At 41.2% G+C, this 21,451-nt stretch overlaps 1 protein-coding gene across 5 annotated transcripts in view; it reads left to right on the top strand.

Moving 5' to 3' along the window:
- tnr (tenascin R (restrictin, janusin)) overlaps nt 1-21,451 on the top strand; it is a 147,459-nt gene that overhangs the window by 69,619 nt on the left and 56,389 nt on the right. For 4 of the 5 annotated variants that reach the window (XM_035635287.2, XM_035635288.2, XM_035635290.2 and 1 more), the window contains 5 exons: nt 14,808-14,928; nt 16,457-16,673; nt 16,810-16,910; nt 18,134-18,296; nt 19,101-19,577. In XM_035635287.2, coding sequence (XP_035491180.1) covers nt 14,845-14,928; nt 16,457-16,673; nt 16,810-16,910; nt 18,134-18,296; nt 19,101-19,577 — 1,042 coding nt within the window. In that variant the 5' untranslated portion in view covers nt 14,808-14,844. The remainder of the gene's footprint in view (nt 1-14,807; nt 14,929-16,456; nt 16,674-16,809; nt 16,911-18,133; nt 18,297-19,100; nt 19,578-21,451) is intronic. The other variant, XM_035635289.2, reaches the window with a different exon arrangement.

Raw genomic sequence — 21,451 nt, 5'->3', positions numbered from 1 at the left:
CATGTGTCAATCCTGATTATGGCTACGGTGCCAGCAGACAGTGGTGCACCCAGAAGAGAAGCAGACAAACACAGCTCCTCCTTCTAAAGAGAGGTGTTCTGCACAACCTAGCCCAGGCGCATTTGGTCGGACATCTGAAGTGTTTGACAGGACTCAGATATTTAGCACTGAGATGGATTCAGCTTTTAGAAAACAGTGTAGGTAGGGCGTCTACAATTCGAGCGTGTAAATCTTTGTCACACCCGAAGATAGTCTGGGGAGACTTTGCTGTCACACATAGTCAATCAAACGGGCACGTTGTGACTGTGCGTGGCAGCAGTGTCGGAGTGCATCTTCGCTACGGGGAGTTAACATTGTGAATGCTTGACACAGGAAATCATATGTACCATAATGTTACAGAAGACGCTTAACTGCAACGTAAGGACAGACAGAACCCGGAGAACGGCTTTGAAATCTCTGAATGTGAGATTCTTTTAACTTCCACTGTCGGCAGTTGGATTTCACCACACATATCAAGGGAGTTGAGGTGTCAGAGCAGCAAAAGAACAGTTATGTTGTTAAGATATGAGAAAAAAAACTACAAGCACCTGCTGTATGAAAACTACTGTATGCACTGAAAAACAATAGTTATTGCAAAGTCTCTCCATGAAAATACCACAAATAAAGGAAAAATTACATTTAAACAAGGTGGCAGCATATGATAGAAAATCTACTGGCTGTTGGAGTTTTTAGGAGACTTTCAAAAACTCCTACTGAACCATCCATCCATACATCTACGCCGCTTATCCTTTGAGGGTCACGGGGGGCTGGAGCTAATCCCAGCAGACAGGCAGGGTAAACCCTAGATAGGTCACCTGTCCATTGCAGGGCTAACATTCACATTCACTCCTACATGCAATTTAGATTCACCAGTTTACCCAAACTGCATGACTATGGACTGTGGGAGGAAGCCGGAATACCCGGAGAAAACCCATGCAGACACGGTGAAAATTTTTTTGGTAGAGGTGTTGCCGAAAGAATCTCTTTGGGGTGTACAATTTCCTTTGCAACAAGCGCAGCAGCACCTGGATTGTAATCATAGTGTCCAACATTAAGAGGGTTTTGTACCCTGATGCAATTTAAGAATAATTTATTACCATACAACCTAAACCATGCCATCCACTTTTTCCTCAAGTTTCCCATGTGCAATGCAGAAGAAATGACCAACTATCGCTTGGAAACAAGAACTTTTCGATAGACGTTGCTTTTTATTCATAGCTTTTCCTTCACTGGTGAGATTTTATTCTATTTCTACTCGCTTCAGACATCCGCTGCTGAAAACTGTCAGAGTAGTCTGTCACTGTGACAGGCTCTGCTAATGAACTGGACCTTTGTATCTCCACCTTACCGGGCTATTCCTGGATCTGATAGCATCACAGTGTGATGTCCTGGTACAGAGATGTAGCCAGGATAACCCATTCAGTCCGACCTTACCTCCCTCCGAACTGGAAGGTTTTGACCCTGTGTTAGCTCCATCGATACTGGATGTCTTTACAGTATGACCCAACCGCTTTAAAACGTGAACTCTCCCGTAAAATATTCATTGTGCTGCTTGAGAGATTTTCTTTGCTGTGATTTCATTAATAGTGTCTTTACTAGTGTTATAGCTTTCAACAACTGTAAACAATGGTAACTGCTACTGCCAGACAAATCCCCTACAAGCGGCAGCTTAATAACCATTTCAACTTTACAAGTTCTGCTTTTTCTCTTTGATTGTTTTTTTTTAATTTTTGTCCTGTTTGTCTTGAATTAGAAATTAGAAACTATGTTACTGTACAGCGTATGGGTACTGTAAAAAAGATATCCCAAATTTAATTTACAAAGTTAAATTATAATCATTGTGTCCCACCTTGATATTTCAGATTTAACAAGCTCCCTGTGTGTAGGTTGTACAATTCTCATGGCAGAGAAAAGGCAGTTGTACCTTTCAAGCAAGTAGAAAAGAAGTAGAAAGTAGAAAGCATTCAAAATAATGAAACCAGGTACAGAACAAAATTCAGTCCCATAAAGTTAGTTATTAAAGAGTTTGGCTTCATCTCATTAAAGAAGAAAGAAAACTTGATAATCCATAGTCGTCTGTCCAGGCTGTTAAATGACCAGAGCAGCGCTGCCTCTGGATCTCAAGCTGTGCCTGAGCTCGTTGGGGCTTAAGAGCTCAAATAAAGCCAGTCCAAGATGTCTTAACAGTAATGAATTACATTTCTAGATGAGTCTGTCATTGCTCAGGTAGCCAGTGAAGTCATGGCAACAGCCAGTCTTTGATAAGAGCAACCTTTTTGACAATCTCAGGTTAAATCCACCCTCAAAGAAGGATGAATTCTTGATTTATCCGATGATAGGTGGAAATGTAGTTAATCCAATTGCTTCTTGAACGGTGACTGGAACTGTACCCATAGATTTCAACCTGAAGACAGTCAATAGTGTCTTTATGCTTGCCCTCATAAAGTGATTGTCAAAGGACTTGACCAATCAGATTGTCTACATTTCATGTAGACTCTTCATATCCTGTATAGTCAGTACTTAAGGTCTAACCCAATCTCTGGCTCATCAATGTGTCTCAACAGTTTGTAACTTAATCAATAATACACGTAATGTGAGTGTTGTTTTTTTTGTGACAAAATAATTCAGTGGATTCTCGCTAAATATTATATGTAAGCAACATGTTTCATAAATTACTTGCGTACACTATATACTGAATCTTGGACTGACAATGGTCAACTAATTATTAAATGATGTAGTTTCCACAGACAGTTACATTTTTGGCCGATCAGTGTATGGTACCTACATAAAACACATCAAAGAGCCTGTCTGTTTGTCATGCACTTTCAGTCCTCCGCCTCCCTCATCCTTTCCGTTCACTGAATTTTCTTCCGCAATCTTTTTGTTCAGGCATGACCTAAAATAAAACAAAAAGTTCAAAAACCTGCCATTTGTTACTCCGTGAGCTGCTGTTCTCTTGCCCTCCCTTTCTCGGAGGCCGTCTCTCCCCTTTCATCTTCCTCTTTCAAAGGCCACTGTATCTTGAGGGACAGAAGCGACAACACAGACTCCTGTACCTTTCATATACAGTAAATAGGTGAACGGCGAAAAAAAAAGAAGCAATCCTCCTCCTCCCATCTGTTTTTCTCCCTCCTCTATGATTTGTAGGTGGGTTGAAATGACACACAAAACACAGCGACAATCCAATACCATAAGCTGCGCGGAGACGATAAAGCAACTACGAGGGATCAAAAGGATTGACACGTTCCTCTGTTGGTGCTGTCTTTTCGATGCCACCACGGCAAGGCAAGAAGTGCTCCCGGCGCTCAGCAGGGATTTTATTTAATTACTAAATAAACAGCTCAATAGCATAGAAACACAATAGGTGGTTATTTTAAAGCCTGTGCGGCATCATGTTTTATTGACGATAATTATCATGGCTATCGCCATGACATTTTCCCACTTGACATTTTCCCACTTTTATGAATCCTGTTTCTGGATCTAGTGTTCTGTTACAATGAGGACACATAAATAACATACTGTAGAGGTAACAACGGTCGCCCATTGCACATGTCGAAACAAGCTTGTCTTGTGTGATTTATGCGCCATCCCGGTTTGTTTTTAATACGCAATCTTTGCATTTTTCTCATGAAAATGACGTCTGCCAACAAAAAGTAAAGCTTGTTATCAGATCAGGCAGATGTCAAAGATGTGAAGTCGTTGAAGCAGTGTGTGTACATATATTTTTCTGTTTGCGTGAATGTAATTGAAATTCAAAGCAGTTTACTTGCACTTTCTGGCTTTATATATAATTTTTTTAACTTAAATTTCCTTTTTGTCCACTCTTAAATGACCAGCAGGCATCGCCGAAATAGTGAAATGAGCTTTCTAAAAGCCACACATTGTGTCAGAACAGAATAGAGGAGTGGTGGGTATTCAGCTGCAGCAGACAGTGAGAAAGGAAAAAGAAATAAAAGAAACCCTTTTCAATTCCTCCTGAATCATAGCTGGCTGAACTCAAAAAGGACTTAAGCATTTTCCCCCACTCTCGACATTTTTTACCTTCTTCTCACGCTCTTTCATGCGTCGGTTCTGTTCTGTCTGTGCTCTCTTTCTAGATCTCTCTCGTCCTTTTCTCTCTCCCCTCTGGTTGCCTTTTCCCTCTCATTTAGTCTCTCCCGCTTTTGACTTGGTGCTTTTCCTCTCATGCTGTCTCTCTGTCGGACATCGTGAATGCTTCTTTCGTTCTGTCCCTCTCCCTCTTTTTCTTGCCATTACAGTTTGTCTCATTACTCATTTTAACTTTAATAAACAAATTCCAGATGTGTGATGACACCAATGATACTTCCGCTGAGGCTTAAGAAAAGATGCATGAAACACCAAGAGTCTAGTCCGAGAGAAGAGCGAGTCAAGGCCAAATATAAAAAGAGTTTGATGGAGTCAAGGAAGAAGTCAAATACATTAAATTATGAGGCTGAGAGACGACCCTGAAAATGTACTCTCTCAAGACCACCCTTGAGCTGTGATTCAACTATTACCCATTCATTTATTTTCTTTTTATTCCTTTTGTTTTATTAGTGTCAGCACAAACCTTAGAGAACACAGTTGATAGATAAATAGATGGATATGTACTTTATGATCCCAAGCTGTGGAATTCTGGGTTTTTTGATTTAATCAGAAATTGACATACTCCTTTACAAAGTGCACAAACTGTAAAGTACAAACAAGCTTCTTCATTGGTTGCACTTTCTTGAATGTCGTTTTTCACAGACTGGAGCAACAGAGGATAGATAAGCAAGATAATCTTCCACCATCTTTATCTTTCAAAAACTCCCTTGGCAGAATTTCCACATGGCCATGTGTCTGTTGTACTGGCCTCTACTTTAACGGACAGAAGATGATAGAACTTAAGTTTGACTGAACTTCTGGCCATGTAACATATAATTAGGGAATATGCTACCAAAATACTGCAGTATGGCTCCTCGATGTGTTTTGATGTCTTGCCACCGGGGTTCATGTTATGTTGGACTTTGAGTTGCCTTGATGGTGTCTGGGACTCACATTAAACACATTCTTGTGAACATGAAACTCAAGAACGATACTTAGAAACTTGATACTTGCACGTAGTTCATATGGAACAGATGATCTGATTAGATTTTAGTGTGCCTATGCATATACTTGCATATTAATAGGGGGAAGTTTTTTGACATTTACAGCAGTAATTGTATTGTTGGCATCGAGATTTAATTTGATCATAATGAAAAGTTGAAAATGAAAACAATTTGTGAAATGGTGATTTCAGTATTAATGTAGCTGATTTCAAGCTGAAATCTAATGAAGCCACAAATAATAAATCAGGAAGGACTTTTACTTAGTTTTCCTTTTCCTTTATTTCTTTGCCTTTTCTATCTGTGAATCACTTGTTAGCAAATTAGCTACTAGCAAAGATGATCAAATTGATGATCAAACACTTCTTACAGAACTGTGTCTCATGTCTTTCTGCAAAGTGCATCATGCAGCATGCAGTCATCAGCAGCCTGAGGTTGTATTATTTGCTTTAGAATGGAATCCATTTCTTGGTCCCATCTTTGCTCTGAAACAGCCCTGAGACATAGGAAAATACTTGAGCAGCCCATGAACAGAGCCCAATGGTCCTGAAAGACAAGGCAATTTGGCCAGAGTGATGGGGATAATGAGAAAAGCATTGTAATGTTACCAGAGTCCAATTTACAAGGTGGAGAGAGAGCAAAAACGAGAAGCAGGGACAGGGAAAGAATAGAGGAATGCAAGAGACAGGAGAGAGAGTGAGCGATCACCCACGCAGAAAGACCTGGTATTGGTTTTGTGTTCATGTTGAGGTGGCTGCACATTAACTTGTGCAAATGGAGGTTATGGCTTTACTTCCATAGGGCGAGCAAGGAGGGGATAACAGGGCTGCTGCCAAAGAAAGAGAGAGACAGAGAAAGCAATGAATGTAGCAATGAGAAAATGCAGTCTCTACAGTATTGGCCTTTCAGCCCCAAATCAGCCAAAGATACATTATTATACATCATTATACAACACATTACTGTGCACAGTGTAGAGAAATGACTTTAAGGGATAAAGGAAATCCTGAGAGAAAGACAGAAAATGAAAACCCTGTCAGGGAGATAAAAGGAGATGGTGAACATGACAAAAAGAGATAATGAAATAACGAGAGCAGCACATAGGAGAAGACAGACCACAAGACAGTAAGGTGAATTAATTCATGAGGGAGTTAGAGTACGGCACAAATATCTCCACTTGGCCACTCCGCGCTCTCCTGACTCCACATTGTGACACAGCAGTGTGATGCTGCAGGGCAGGGATGAGATTTCAGCATGGATGGATGTTTTTGACCCCAGGCCTGAGACCAACATCCGGCCCGCAGCGTCTTGAACCAGCAGCAGCACTCGATGCCTCCATTGCTCGTGATCACAGTTTTTCTCGGGCCGACTGTGTGAGTCCATGTCTCAGCAGCTGGATAGGCTCTGGAGATAACCATCGCAGCTGGATTATAGAAGACAAATTCCTCATAGATGTTTCGTCCTCTGGACTTGTTGAGATGTAGCCACAGCAAAGGGCTCCCAGGGCCAACTTGACTACCTCGCTGAGCCCCTCCCCCAGGGCGGCAGCGAGGAAAGAGACCACATGCTCATATTGAGATGTATGCGTACAGGGAGGACAGCAAGCACTTGGAGAGACTAGAGAGACACATACACAGTGAGAGTTAATGAAGCTTTCCAGTGCATATCCCTTCATAATCTAATGGGGATGCTAATCTCCTGTGGGTCCCTAACTGCTTGAACACACACACACACAAGCACACACACCTACGCACACATTTTTACAGAGAGACTGTGATCACAAGCAGTGTGTGGGAAGAGGCATTCGGTGTCTGATGCTGTTTCATGATGCAGCTGGCTGGATGAGAGAGGCTTATTTAGCTGTTTGTTCTTTTTACTCAGCTTTTGTTTTTTTCATCTCTTGAATCTTATTTTCAATTCTTGTTCCTTATGAAATCCCTGTAGTCATTTTACTTTCACTGCTTTCTGTAATCGTTATATTATCTGTTCGTATATATATTTGATTTTTGTGCTATTTTTGTGCTATATACTATTTCTGTCTGCACATGTTCTATTTCGTATCTCAAGCTTCCCCTTCCTCTTATTACTTCATCACATCATCTTCACAAATTCCACACTAAACTCTCCCTTGTCATTTACACTTTGCATTCAATATGGTTTTGTATATCAGTAACTTGCAAGTGATGAAAACAGCGTGTTGATGCGGCACCTCTGAGGCCTCTATGCCAGGTTGGTAATGCAGTAAGCAGCATAGCGCATTTTTGAAAGAAAGCCCAATGGACATCACGACCCACTGTTCATTTTGCCATCCACTCTGTTTCACTGCATAGCTGCAAGCACAATACACTCCCACAAGTCATGGCTCCTTTCACCCATTTGGTGGTGGTGTTGTGGGAGGGTCGGTCCATTATGGATCAGGGGGGGGGAGTAGCGCTCATAGCATCTGTTAATGCCCTCGTTGTAATATCAGCCCGCGTCTTTTTTGTTGCTTCCTACGACTGACCCATGGAAGACAGCTCTTCACACCTCCGATGAAAACTAATGACGAGATGCACAGCACCATTAAGCCATCTGTTATTCTGTTGAAACAAGTGTGGTCATCCAAAACAATACATATACTCACCTTAAAAAAATACACACACATACACATACATATACTTTTTTTTTTTTTGCTTCTACGCCACACTTAGAAACTGTTAAAAGGGAAACAAAACGATCACAAGCGTTCACTGGTTGGTGACAGGCTCCTCTTCCGTCTTGAAAATCATGTGTTTAATCTGCTATTAATTCAAATCTAACAGCAGAAGAATGGCTAGGTGCTATTTCCGTCTGTTTGAACTTAATCAAAGGAAAGGAGTGTGATTGGTCTTGTCTCCGAATCCCTTCAAAGTAGTAAATCCAACAATGATTGCTCCTAAAAAAGAAAGTGTTGTCTAGGGCAGCAACTAACACTTATTTATGTGATAGATTAATCTGCCTATTTTTTTTCCAGAATAACCGGTTAGCGGATTGATCTGTACGACATCCGAAAGTAGTGAACAATTTATATTATAGCATGTATTTGATCAATAGTCCGGTACCCAAAGATAATTAGTCGACTGCAACATTGGAAAAAATCTTCACATTATAGAAGCTGGAACCATTAAATGTTTGGCAGACACAAATAGCTAATTAAATATTAGAAACGCTGTTAATTGGTTTTCTTGTGATTGGCTAACGAATCATTTCAGCTCTAGTCTCGACTTTGTCGTCATAGACCTCCGTTGTCCAAAAAACTATTAAAAAGCACATTGACTCACATCGTTGCAATGGGTTAAATGTTCCTTTATTACGATGAGCATGGGAATTGTAGTTAATTACAGAGCTGATGCCAAATATTCGGTGAAGCGCGCATTTATTTTGAATCCAATCCTGAAAAAAAAGTTCCCAACAAGTGCACTCCGACATTCACTGAGTAGCCACAACATTAAAGCAGGTAACTGCTTTTTATTGTCATCGGTGCAAACCTTCAGTAGGAACCAATGGGCTTCAGGATCTACAGCCACGGACAAGTGAGAAACCAAGGATCATCTGTAGAACATGCTGCCTCCTCGGTGCGCGACACTTAATCACCCACACAAAATTTAAGTGACGGTCTCAACGCAGCCACACTGGGGAGACATACAGTCCTCGACGACTGCTTAAAAGTGAATTGTGTGACTACAGCTGAATGTGTTAGGTATGAAACAGGGTCACAGTTAGTTCTGTGATCTGTGGAGAGTTGCAGTTGTTGCCGGATGGAAGATGTGGTGAATAAAGAGTGGCAGCTCTTGTCTGCAATAGGAAAAAAAAAAAAAAAAAAGTCAAGAGGTCAAAGGAAAACAATCAGGAAAAAGAGAAGCAAGTAGAAATAATCACAATCCAAGAAATATAACGTGACCTCCGTTGTCAGAGAGCCAATGTTGGGACACAGAAGAATGAATATGTGGCAGAAAAACAAGGATCAACAATCACAGGATACATAAACCTGATTATAGATCATAGATTCACATGGGGAAATGGGGATGAAACCAGCCACTGTTAGGCAGGTAGTCCTAATGAACCGTTGAGAGTGTATATCAAGGTTTAATAGGGCAACATATAATCCACAAAAAGAGGATAAATAGGTCTTTAAATCTGGATCTGTTTTATAAGCATGAGCACTGCTTGATAAAGCCACAAAGCAGCATACGGCCTATAGCAGTGTGAGCTTTTGACCTGGTGAGTGCAAACACAAAATCCAGTAATCCCTAAGGGGAAATTTGCATTGGACTCCCTGATTGTTATAGACACCATTCCTACTCTGCCTCGCCACACACTTCTGCGCTCTAAAAGTTCATAGTGAGGTACCAAAATGCCAAATGGACCCAGTTAGGACAGTTATGCCTCACTGGGGCATCGCAAAATCAAGAGTGGAGTTCGCACAATGAGTTCTATACCACAGAGCATACTGTAAATTGTACTATAAGCCGAGTTCTTAGCAGTTATCTTTTTATACTGAGAAGAGGAAGTGTCAATGAAGCTGTGCAAGAGAATCGTCTACGGATGTCTCTCTTAAAGGTTAGGTTAAATGTTTTTCATTTTCCCGTCTGGACTAAAACTGGCAATATTCACAGGACTTCTTTTCAAGAGTCATTTCGTTTTCACACCTGAAAGTCAGGACCAAGGCTCATGTCTTGGTTACTTTGTATACATTTAATCCAGTTAGTATTGGCTACACAAGAAGAAAATAATTCTCTATGACAGATGTACTTCCATGCGCCATGTTAGAGATTAAAACCGATCTTGGTATCTATTTCTTCTTTGTAAGCAAATTCAGTTTGTGGGACACATTCAGGAGTATGAGGTGAGAAGCAAGGCCTGTAGAGCACATCTTGTTACTAGGTAGAATGTTATCAACAATCCTACAATAAATGTCCGTAGTAATTTTTTGGTTTGTCTCCTCTTTTCTTGTATTTTCTGCTTTCTTTTGTTCTGGTTTTCCGTTTGTGTTTTTCAGTTCAATAGAGTTGAATAAGAGCCGCAGCGATATCTCCCACGTAAATGTCAACGTCAAAGACAGAGGTTTACATTCAACAAGCAAGATGTTTATTTTCCTTCCTGATGCCTGATCTTTTTGTCCTCATCTTTGGCATGTTTCCCATTTCCTCAGTCTAGTTTCCCCCCTTTCTTGTGTGTTCATGTATCAAATATGTGTCATGCCCTGAAGTGTGCATGCATGATTAGTTATTTGCCCCCATGGGGGTTAATAATGAACAATGACTTCATCTGTAAGTGTTTGATTGACTCTGGGAAGGAAGCAAGCTCAGTACTTTGCTATAACTATTTTCCAAACAGCTGTGCCCAACAAGATTTTTTTCTGGTTATATCCAGGTTTATATTTTTCTCAATATATGCCATTGATTTGACCCAGGATAGCCAGAGAGACTGAGCATGCTCCTCTTAAACTGCAATTAAAACATGTTAACATATCATGTTAACATTGAAATATCATTACATACATGATGTGTATTAAGTCTTTTACATTATACCTTTATTATAATGTTTTTCCTTAGTGTGTAACCAATAAGCACTACTGTAGGTGATGAAGAAAGGTATCTTTGAAGCATCCATTCCACACAACACACTTAGTATCTCAGTGTAATTCCACCATACACTTTTATATTTCAAGTTCTCTGTTCATATCCTCTCACATGCCCATGAAAAAAACCCATTGTGGATGAAAGAGAAGGATATTGTAAAAGATTCAAGACAAAAAAAATATTCCAAAGCTCACCTGAGGGAAAAAAAAGTAATCAAAAAAAAGATTTAAAAAAAAGATAGAAAGAAGATCAAAGTAAGTTTTTTGCTTCAAACTTTTAAGTTTTTTTTAATTAATTTTAAACTCAAGATATTTTTTTTTTCCTTTGTGTAGACAGCATATAGCTTTTCCTTTGTGACATTGCACAAAGTGGCCTGATGATTTTTATTATAATTGGAACAGGCAGATTCATTTTTGCCAGCAGGGGGTGAACTCATACATTTCGCCTAAGAAAACCACCAGGTAATAAATAAAGTGACAGCACCGTTTCAGAGCTTTCTCAAAGTCATTACATTTATATTTTTCTACGTGCCCAGAATATTGAGCTATGAATAAACTTGAACACATGCAGACGCACGCAAATTACTTCACAATTTTGTTTTTCTTTTCTTTTTTTCTTTAGACAGCTTCTCTAGATTGAGAAGCTGCATGCTGGCAGGTCTAATTACCATGAAGGCAGGTGAACTGTTACTCAAATGAAAGGCAAGAACCACTTAATACACACTGCTCAGTGTGTGTTATTTTAATGCACACATGCTGGTGTGTATTTGTGGTCCTGATGTGCAATTGAGTCTAATGTAAAGGCACATGTACAGTACAGTGTGAGCGCACTTGGTGAGTGTGTGTGTGTGTGTGTGCTGGAAAAAAGTGAGTGAGTAAATTAAGCCTGTTTCTTCGCCTCAAGCGAGTTGATTCTCTTCACTCTGAGCGAGAAGGTCCGTCCTTAATTGAGCCTCCATGTAAAACCTCCTCTCGTTGTGTGTGGTAATGCTTGTGGGCATCAGCCTGCACCATGACCCGATGACCAAACTTGTGACTTTGAACCTCTTTCAAATTTGAATCACTGCCAATGTAAAACTATATATAGGCTTGTCTTTATGTGCAGGTCTATATTTGGTATACATTTAAAAGCAGCGTGCCTTTAAAGGAAGACACTTTGCATGCATACTATGCCTCTTTTGTCTGTAGTTTGAAAAAGGGTGCATGACACTTTTATGACATAATGCACTTATCTTTTTATCTCCATGTGTTTGTTGCACAAAAGAAGCTGCAATATAGAATAGCCTGACTGACATGTTGCCACGGTTATATAGGCAATTTTAACTTAAAAGCATGTGTATTTACTTATTTGTTGTTGCAGGGACAAACCAAATTAATCAACATGGCATTTAACGTGTTATTCAAAAGACAAGAATTGACAAGTCACATGTAACATGCAAAATCGCAACAGAAAAAAAGACACGAATCAATCAGCTCACAAATCCGTATTAGCGCATGCTGGATGTTGCCAAATCATTTACAAGAGATTTTAATCAAGGAGATGTTCATTGCTGACAAAATAAATCCACCCCAACATCAAATTAGTAGCTTGTGCTGGAGCTTTCAATCATATCTTTCTCTTCCAGGTTTCATATATTTCCACCAGAGAGCTGACAATTTCTTTTTTTTCTTTTTTTTAAACTGATTATCCTGCATCTTGAGCACAGGTGTTTAACAACCAGGTTGGTTATAAGTCTATAATTTAATCCATCTGTCCATTATCTATACTGCTTATCTGAAGAGGGTCACTGCGGGGCTGGAGACAGTCCCAGATGACACCTACAGACAATTTCGAGACTCCAATCAACCTTACAATCATGTCTTTGTGACTGTGACTGTGGGAGGGAGCCGGAGTACCAGGAGAAAGTCCACACAGAAAGATCCTAAATATCTTTGGTGTGTGGACAAAACAAAACCTCATGTTTGGGTTTTGGGAAACACGATCGACATTTTTCACCATTTCATAACATTTTATGGACCAAACATTAATCGATTAATCCAGAAAATAATCGCCATATTAATCGATAATGAAAATAATCGTTAGTTGCAGCCCTACATGAACCCAGTCATGTTTTCCTTGATAGTGTCAGATAAAGAAAAATGTAATTGCAATTTCATAAATATGCAATGTTTCCAATTATAAATGCCTTTTAACATTAAATTGTGCTTTGCTCCGAAGGACCCCATATATGGGATGTTTGCCATCTGTATCATTTTACTCTGCTCATGAGAAATCATAACATTTGTTTAGGAAATGAAGAATCCATATAGAGTAAGGGATTTTCCTCAAAAATATCTGTTGATTACAGATTTTAGTAAACCACTGTTGCAGGAGGTGAAACATGTCGTGCAGTTTATCCCCATCATCGTGTCTTTTAAGGATCCAAACCATCTACAGGAGCCAGCCAGAGGGACGCTGCTATAGCTAATGGCTTTGAACAGGATGGTTCCAGTTGGTTTTGTCCATCTCACTGTTTCACCATCTGCATGCTTCTCATTTGTCCGTTGATTTCTGCAGTTAAACGGCTTGTGTCGAGTCGGGCGGCAGCTGCGTGCCCTAGGGGAGGGTTCACAGTCGAACATCTTCTATCTCTAGCTTTGGGCTGGTGGCGCCGGTTTGGCAGTTGATTCCAGCAAGGCCAAAGTCATTTTTAAAAACATTTGCTGCACTGTCTGAAGCGAGGCGTGCTGTAGATTGTAACGTATGACCGACTCTCTTTCCCCAATGGGTCTTTCGTGATGTACTGCATGTGTCAAGATACTTTATGTGTTTCTGTTTACCACACACATACAACAACACACACACACACACACACACACACACACACACACACAGGTGGTTTGACTTTGTCCTGAAATGAAGGGTGTGCTTAGATGGGAGCAAAAAAAAAAAAAAAGATATATATCTAAAAAGTGAAGTTTGACAATGTGAGAGATCTTCAGTGTGTGAGCAGGAAGCCTGGGACATTGAGTATGCATCAAAAAACATTTTGTTTTTGAGTGAGAGAAACACACATACACACACACTGGGATTCTCTCGGTTTCTCATCTATGTGCAAATACACTGATGTTTCACCATTTCCTCCATAAATGATCAAAAGAGCCTGAGCCAGTTAGGTGTGATAAGAAGAGGACTTCCATCTGGCTCTCACAAAAGGCGCCATCTGAGTGCAATAGTCTGCTTCACCAACATGAGATGCATTGTTGTGATAAAAGGGGCTCGTGAATACAGACGACACGGGCCCATCTGTGAGAGGTTTATTTTTTTCTTCCTTTTTGTCCCCTAGTAAACCATCTTCTGCCCATACATACACACACATGAACATGTAAAGACTCCAGGGATTTGTGCTTAAAATCACCGCAAAGCACACATGAACCCACACACTTACCACTGATATGATTGCGTTTCAGTCTTGTATGGCCTCTTGTCCCCGTACTTGTATGATTAAACATCTTCGCAGGATGATTGGGATGTCTTATTCTGCTGCACAAATGCAATGAATTCAAATAACCACCTCAACAGCCCTGCACGGCCGTGTCTGTGCTGACATGTGACAGTCTGCTGGAGGGATCCACGTCAGTTTTTCCTCTGTGCAGCTCGTCTTTCAGTGTGTCCCTGTTCCCACTTCCCCGCTGAATGGAGAGGGGATTACAGCAGCATCACTCAAACCACGTCTCTGCTGAAATCCATCTATCAACTCTCTCCCCGAGCTATGTTTCTATATTCCTCCCAAGTGGAAAGATCAAATATTTGGTATTGCACAGTGAAATACATTCAAAGGTTCTTAGTCGCCTCCATAATCCCTGGAAGAATTTCTTTTATTTTCTTCTAAAGCCAAATATTTTACATCAGATCAAAGCAATTTATTCATCATTTACAGCGGATAAGCTGGTGGTAGTGTGACTCCCCGCACACGCACATACAGTATGCTGCCAACTACACTGGAACAGCCACAGTATGTGTTTTTTTCATTTGTACCAACTCTTAACACCTCTCTCTCTCTTTCTCTTCTTGCACCACTCTACTACTTCTCCCTCCTCCACAGGTGTGAGTGGAAAGGAGTGGTGAGGTTTCATTGCAGCATGCCACTTTCACAGCAGCACCACGGGGCCACTGTGCCCATAAAAAGCCGGATCCTGGTTTTGGCTCTGTCTCTCGCTCTACAGGTAAAATGATTTCACACGAAATAGGTCTGTCCATTTTTTTTTTCCCAGAGTGCAGCTGCCCAGGGCTTTTCTTCATTATTTATTTGCAATCTACCATTTTTGGCAGCCATGTTAATCACTTGACTCTGGGCACATATCCACTCAGATTCTGTTCTAGCGGGTTGGAGTATCAAAGAGAAGTGATGTTTCAGACTACCTGCGTGCTTTCCTTGTGTTTTAATATTTCATATTCGTTGTTTTCCCTCTGCATTTCTCCTAGAAAGTCGACGTCTCAGTTACTGTGGGACCAAGCACAAAATTGTACAATAGCAGCCCCCCCCCCAACCCTTCATATGTTTACGGTGATAACAGTGGCATATTTACTGCGCTAAATCTGTAGTAGTTCTTGAAACATTGGGTTCTTGACCTCAGCCAGATGTAGACTAAAGCAAAGCAAGGCAGGTTTATTTGTATAGCACATTTCAACAGCAAGGCAATTCAAAGTGCTTTACATGAAACATTAAAAGCAATTGGGAAGAAACAGATAAAATCACATTCAAATATAATAATTAAAATTAAAAAGAGAAAATAAAAACATGTTCAAGTAGAATAAGACAGGTGATAAAAGTTACAGTGCAGTACAAGAAATGCATATATAGTATTGAGTTAAAGCAGCTTCTCATTTCCAGCCAGTGACTCTCAATTTGAAAAGGGCAACAATCAATGCATTTTCAACTGACTCATTTTAATACAGGAAAAACAAAAACAAAAGTATTGAAGATGCACTTGATGTCTTCATACATTACATTCTGCTAAAAGACTGCAGCTAGAACCGCAAAGAGTCAGCCTCCTCACCGAGTGATAATCCATGTTGAGGACATGGAAACAAATGAATCACCTTTGTGTTTTTGGTTTCTTCTGTACATTGGAAGCTACTTGGCTGGTCGTTTTCGCAACTGCAATCAGTTTTCTTGGGCAAAAAAATAAAATCATTTTTTTACATTTTGTGTTTTTGGATTTGAAGGGGAAAACAAAACAACGTAAACCCTCCACTGAATCTGTCCGCACATTGTTTCAACATGTGTTTGGGAAAATGGGTTTAGCGAACGCAGAGCTGGAAACATCATTAAGTAACTTTTTCATAATAAAATATTTCAGCAACATTTAGCTATTGTGTTGATCCAATGGTGTTTAAACTCGTCTGCCTGTGGAATTATGTTACTACTATCAATTGCTCATATAATATTAAAAAAAATATCTGGGCTCTCCGCCCGCCACGACGAAAACGCCGTTGTAAAATACTGAATTGATGGCGCAGGCTTTTGAGAATGACCCACATTTTTATTGTGAAAAGTGTTATGCTAGTTTTGCGGCCAGTGAGAAAATCCTTCATATACTTTATATTAGTGTCATCTTGGCTTGTGTCCCCTGGGTTCTTTTCTCAGTCTTCACTCCATCATCCTGTAAACACAAGATAGAGCGGACAAAAACAACTGCAAACCCCTGAGTCCAGCTTTTTTGTTTTGTTTCATATTTTCTCTCTCTCCAGGGCGCGGCTCATGCTGCTCCATCAGGAGACAACAAGCTGGTTCGTACCACCAGAGTGAGGAGACAGACTCCGGAGGGGGATCTGCCACCTTACTCGACCAACCAGACACTGCAGGAGCAACCCTTGGTCTTTAACCACGTCTACAACATCAATGTTCCCTTAGAGTCTCTGTGCTCTGTCGACCTGGACGCCGCTGCGCCACCTGCCCCGGGTGACGGTGAGGTCCCCTGATCGATTGAGTGTTTGTGTTTAAACTTACTGTAGCCCCTTCATCCATCACACCTTTTGGTCACAGAGACACAGTATTTGCTGACACATTTTCTTTTATTTTCTTTTGATTTTTCATTCTAAAGGTCCACGTGGTGAGCTGGCGTCCAAACCTCACGTGGAGGGTCCAATGGATCCAACTGGACCAGCAGAATACACTGAGCAGACACTGGATGCTGACAGCCAGGTAGATTTGTTTTAAACTGACAATGGCTGAACTTCATGTAAATGTCCTCCGCTTCATGGAGACAACCAGTTGCACTCGTTTTCTCTTGAGACAGAAGCACAGCGGTTTTCTGTCGATCGTCACCGCCGACATCCAGCTGCCTGTTTTAGTATAATATAACTTTAGCGAGTAAAAAAAATTAAATAATAATCTCTGCGGAAATATTCTCTCAGAAAGTGTCCAATCAGAGCTGAATATGCAAATCATGTTTAACACCATCAAATGTTTCAAGTTTGTGCGCGGCAAGAGGTCGCCTGCTGCCTTGAATGTTTGTCTGTGAACAAAGAATGAGACATAATAACATTAACATAATAATACTAGCAATAAGCTTTATTTGTATTGCACTTTTCCTCACAATGTTACAAAAAAGGAAAGGTAAGGGAAAATAATAAACTCAATAAATATGTATTTATATATAATAACAAATGAAAATCCACATGGAGATGAAAGCTTGAGGGTAGTTAATTTACTCTCATGTGGCACGGAAACATTTCTAAAGGACCAAATCTGTTTCATCACACATGGTGATTTACATTTAGATGTTTATGATAAATAGTATCAAGTCACCCCCTGTAGACTTGAAAGGTGGCTGCGCTGATTGATGTTTCATGAAGAACAAAACCTCAGATCCAAAGCTGTTTCCAGTAGTGACCAGCTTTAATGGTGGGGGGGGGGAACAACTACATTTTTATAAATAGCAAATTGTCAAACCAGTCGTGCGGTCCAAACATGCACTTTTTGCCACAGTTTGTCCACCACTTACTCTCACACATGACCAAGTCTATCGTGTTTGGAGGTGCCCACGTTTTGTGAAAGTAGAAAATGTTGCAGCAGGTTTCTTTAGACGTTCTGTTACTGCCACGTTTCAATCCGAGAAGGCCACAGTTGAGTGTTTAAACTGTTGGTTTGTATGTTGCTTGGAGAAACTGGCTTGGGATCAACATGTGGCCCCAGATGTGACGGACTAATGTCCTGTGTGTGTGTGTGTGTGTGTGTGTGTGTGTGTGTGTGTGTGTGTGTGTGTGTGTGTGTGTGTGTGTGCGTGTGTGTGTGTGTGTGTGCGTGCGTGCGTGCGTGCGTGCGTGCGTCTTTAACTAGATGCACATTATCCCATTATGCGGGATCAATTGCCCAAATGCATTCCGGTGCACGTCTTAACCAAACTGTCTTCTCAACTCGTCCAGGTCACATTTACTCACCGCATCAACATCCCAAAGGCTGCATGCGGTTGTGCAGTAACAACCACGATCCAGCAGCTCGCCACCAGGGTGGAGATGCTGGAGAGGGAAGTTTCCCTGCTCAGAGCTCAGTGTGGATCTGGATGCTGCGGTGAGAGCTCAGTCATGGGTAAGAAAAGATGTATCTCTCTTTAAACTGTATAAACCACATTACTTACAGTATTTTCACAAACATATTATGATAAAATCTCCTATCTGTAAGAAAAACATTAAAAACAGGAAGTCTCGTGGAAAGAAGAGTAAACAGGTCCTATTGGTAAAACCTGCAGAAGAAAAACTGTTGATGCAGTGATTGAGGAGAACGTAGTCAGCAGCAGAATACTGATGCTGGAGGGCGACTTCTTTGTGCTTTGTCTCAGTCGAAAAAGGTTCGGAGAAACCTTTGCTGCTGGTTAAATTCTTGTTCACCATGCAGACGACGCTGACGTTTTATTATGAGGGGAATAGATAGAGTTATAGGGTATAATGTGGTTAAAAGACCTGCTCATTTGACACCATCACCCCATTCAAATATTTCTCGAAAACCCTCCATCTCTGCGGTGAGAATATGATTATCTCCAGCAATCAGAATCAGAATCAGAATGCGGATGAGACACTCAGGGAGGCCGGGGAGGACCGTGGCAGGATGGAAAGGCACAAATTGAGACAGGTTTTTTAATCGATGTCTTGACTACTTTGTCTCCCATCAAGGCTGCTCAGGCAGGTAGACGCAGATCAGATATATAATATCAATATCTGAGTTGATATTAAAATTATCTTGAAATGTAAATCACATGCAATTGATTGAATGTAATATTACCCAAAATGCAGAAGTATTCTTTTAAGGGCTGATCGTGTGGGAGATTTTCTATCTTTGAATCAAGCATTATTTTGCTTGCTAAATAATATATATAAATATATTCTTTTCTCGCAGGTCGTTTGGACTTTGTCCCGGGCTGCAGTGGCCATGGCAGCTTCAGCTTCGACTTCTGCGGCTGCATCTGTGAAGAAGGTTGGACTGGCAAAAACTGCTCTGAGCCTCGCTGCCCGGACGACTGCTCCGGCCAGGGGGTGTGTGTTGAAGGGGAGTGCGTGTGCGACCGTGACTTCGGAGGCGACAACTGCTCAGAGCCACGGTGCCCTTCGGACTGCTCGGGCCGCGGGTTGTGCATCGATGGGGAGTGCGTGTGCGAGGAGTCCTTCACCGGCGAAGACTGCATGGTCGGGAGGTGTCTCAATGACTGCTCGGACCAGGGGTTGTGTATCAACGGGACGTGCCAGTGCCGGCCCGGCTACGTGGGGGAGGACTGCTCGCTGGTGTACTGTGCCAACAACTGCAGCAAGAAGGGAGTCTGCAAGGAGGGTTTCTGCGTCTGCCAGGATGGCTTTGCTGGAGATGACTGTAACTCTGGTAGGCCATTGCTTCTTGTTCTTCACACCGGTTCAATCCTCTGACTGTTGTCAAGTACAAAATGTAGTTTGTCTGATACTTGCGGTTCGGTTCCCTGAAGCAGAAACTCTGGGCAAAGAAGTTGTCCTCCCTTAACACTTGCTGTCAGTGTGACTAAGACCAAGTAACTCAGGGCAGCCATCAGGCCTAAACAGATTGCACAATGAAACTCTGTGACCCTCAAACAGTTCAGGCTGGATTCTGGAGGAGAAGAGATCCCTTTCAAAATTACAGCTGCAGCAGTAGACGGAGTGCCTCCATTATCAAGAGTGATGATCTGTAGTGTGTGGCTGGCACTGTCGCTCAGGTTTATTTAGGGGCAAAACTTGAATGCATGCTTCGGATTACAGTCTATTGAACATCTTTTGAAACTTTTTATCTCTGTCTCGAAGTAGGAAAAAAAACCCAGTTCGGTTCCACTTGATAACACCAACAAACAGGAAAAATATATTTTCTTTAAAGCTACTCTTGTAAAATGAAGCTTGGGATGCTCTCTTACTGATAGATGTCATTGATATGATGATGTGTGGACTGGAATTTTATAGAGTTCAGAGTGACATGTTTTATTCAGTGTCTTTGTACAATTCTCACAATGTAGAAGTAAATACGAACAAATATTTGACCTCTTTTGCTTTTAACTTATAGATTAGTTGACTAATCGTTTCACCACTAAATACATTATAAAGCAAAACGTTTTAACTTAAAGTTTACTTTACTACTCCAATTACAGCATAGACCTCAGGGTAGTACAATTTTTGGCATTCATGTGTCATGGAGTGCTGAGTTTGAATAATAATAAGGACGTCTTTAAATCAACCACTTAGAGAGATAGTTGCTTCTATCTGAGCCAAGCCACACAGGTAGATTGATCACATTTCTTTCTGTCTCTGCAATAGAAGTTAGGTCCAGAAGTCAGAAAAAACAAGTCTCAGCCCCACCATTTTCAGTATAGGAGCAGCCTTGAAGAACCCGACCGCCTGTGCTGCAAAAGTAGGTGGCGGGGCGCGTGACTCGCTGGACAGCAGGAGCTGTAACAGCCTCCATTCGTCAAAAGTCACATCCAGGTAGAGAAGTGTCACATCAGCTGCAGCTGAGGCCGCCTCTCCGAGCCGTGCTCGCCTTCGTTTGGCGGCAGTTCCCCACGCCCAAATATCCGATCGTCGTCTTCCATTTTAAAGCAGCTGTCAACAGAGAGACGAATGAGGACAGACAGAGGAGCGAGTGATAAAAAGGACAGGGACTGCGGATCATGTTACTGAGGCTGGTTCCTCAGCGCTGCCCTCCAGTTTAATATCTACTCCAAGTGAGGGAGTGGGAATTGCTTATTTCTTTGCAATGATTGGCTAAATAGCCAATACTTGTAGGGGACAGTTTGCTGAATACAAAACAAAGTGGTTCAGTTACCAGAGACCTATAGGGTGAAAGGCTGAAGTTTTTTATATTAAAGAAAATTGGTTGTATTTTGCTTGAATTATGGCGGATTAAAATCTCCCACTCTGAGAAATAATGTAGGCTGTTAAATTTAAATGGGGTAAGATACAATATATTTTTTCCCATGGAGAACAACTTCTGCTGGAGAGTGGCGTTCTAATCTTGACAGCGGAGGTTTTCCACGATCACGTCCATGAGTTTTGATGTTGCAGTGGGAAAGAAGCAATTTTATCCTCACATTGTTGACGTCCTCTCCGTGCGGCGGTGGAAAACAACTGACAATTACATTTGTCTTAGAGCCGTGGACGTCAGCATTAAAGTGAAGTCCCTAATTGATTGTCATGTTGTGTTGCCCAACTCTGCCGTATAACATCAGGTTTATCTGAAATAGTAGCAAGCTTACT

The sequence above is a fragment of the Scophthalmus maximus genome, chromosome 5, assembly GCF_022379125.1.
Source record: "Scophthalmus maximus strain ysfricsl-2021 chromosome 5, ASM2237912v1, whole genome shotgun sequence".
In the NCBI taxonomy this organism is placed as follows: Eukaryota; Metazoa; Chordata; class Actinopteri; order Pleuronectiformes; family Scophthalmidae; genus Scophthalmus; species Scophthalmus maximus.
The sequence above is the reverse complement of the archived record's forward strand: the minus strand, read 5'-3'. Positions and strand labels throughout refer to the sequence as shown.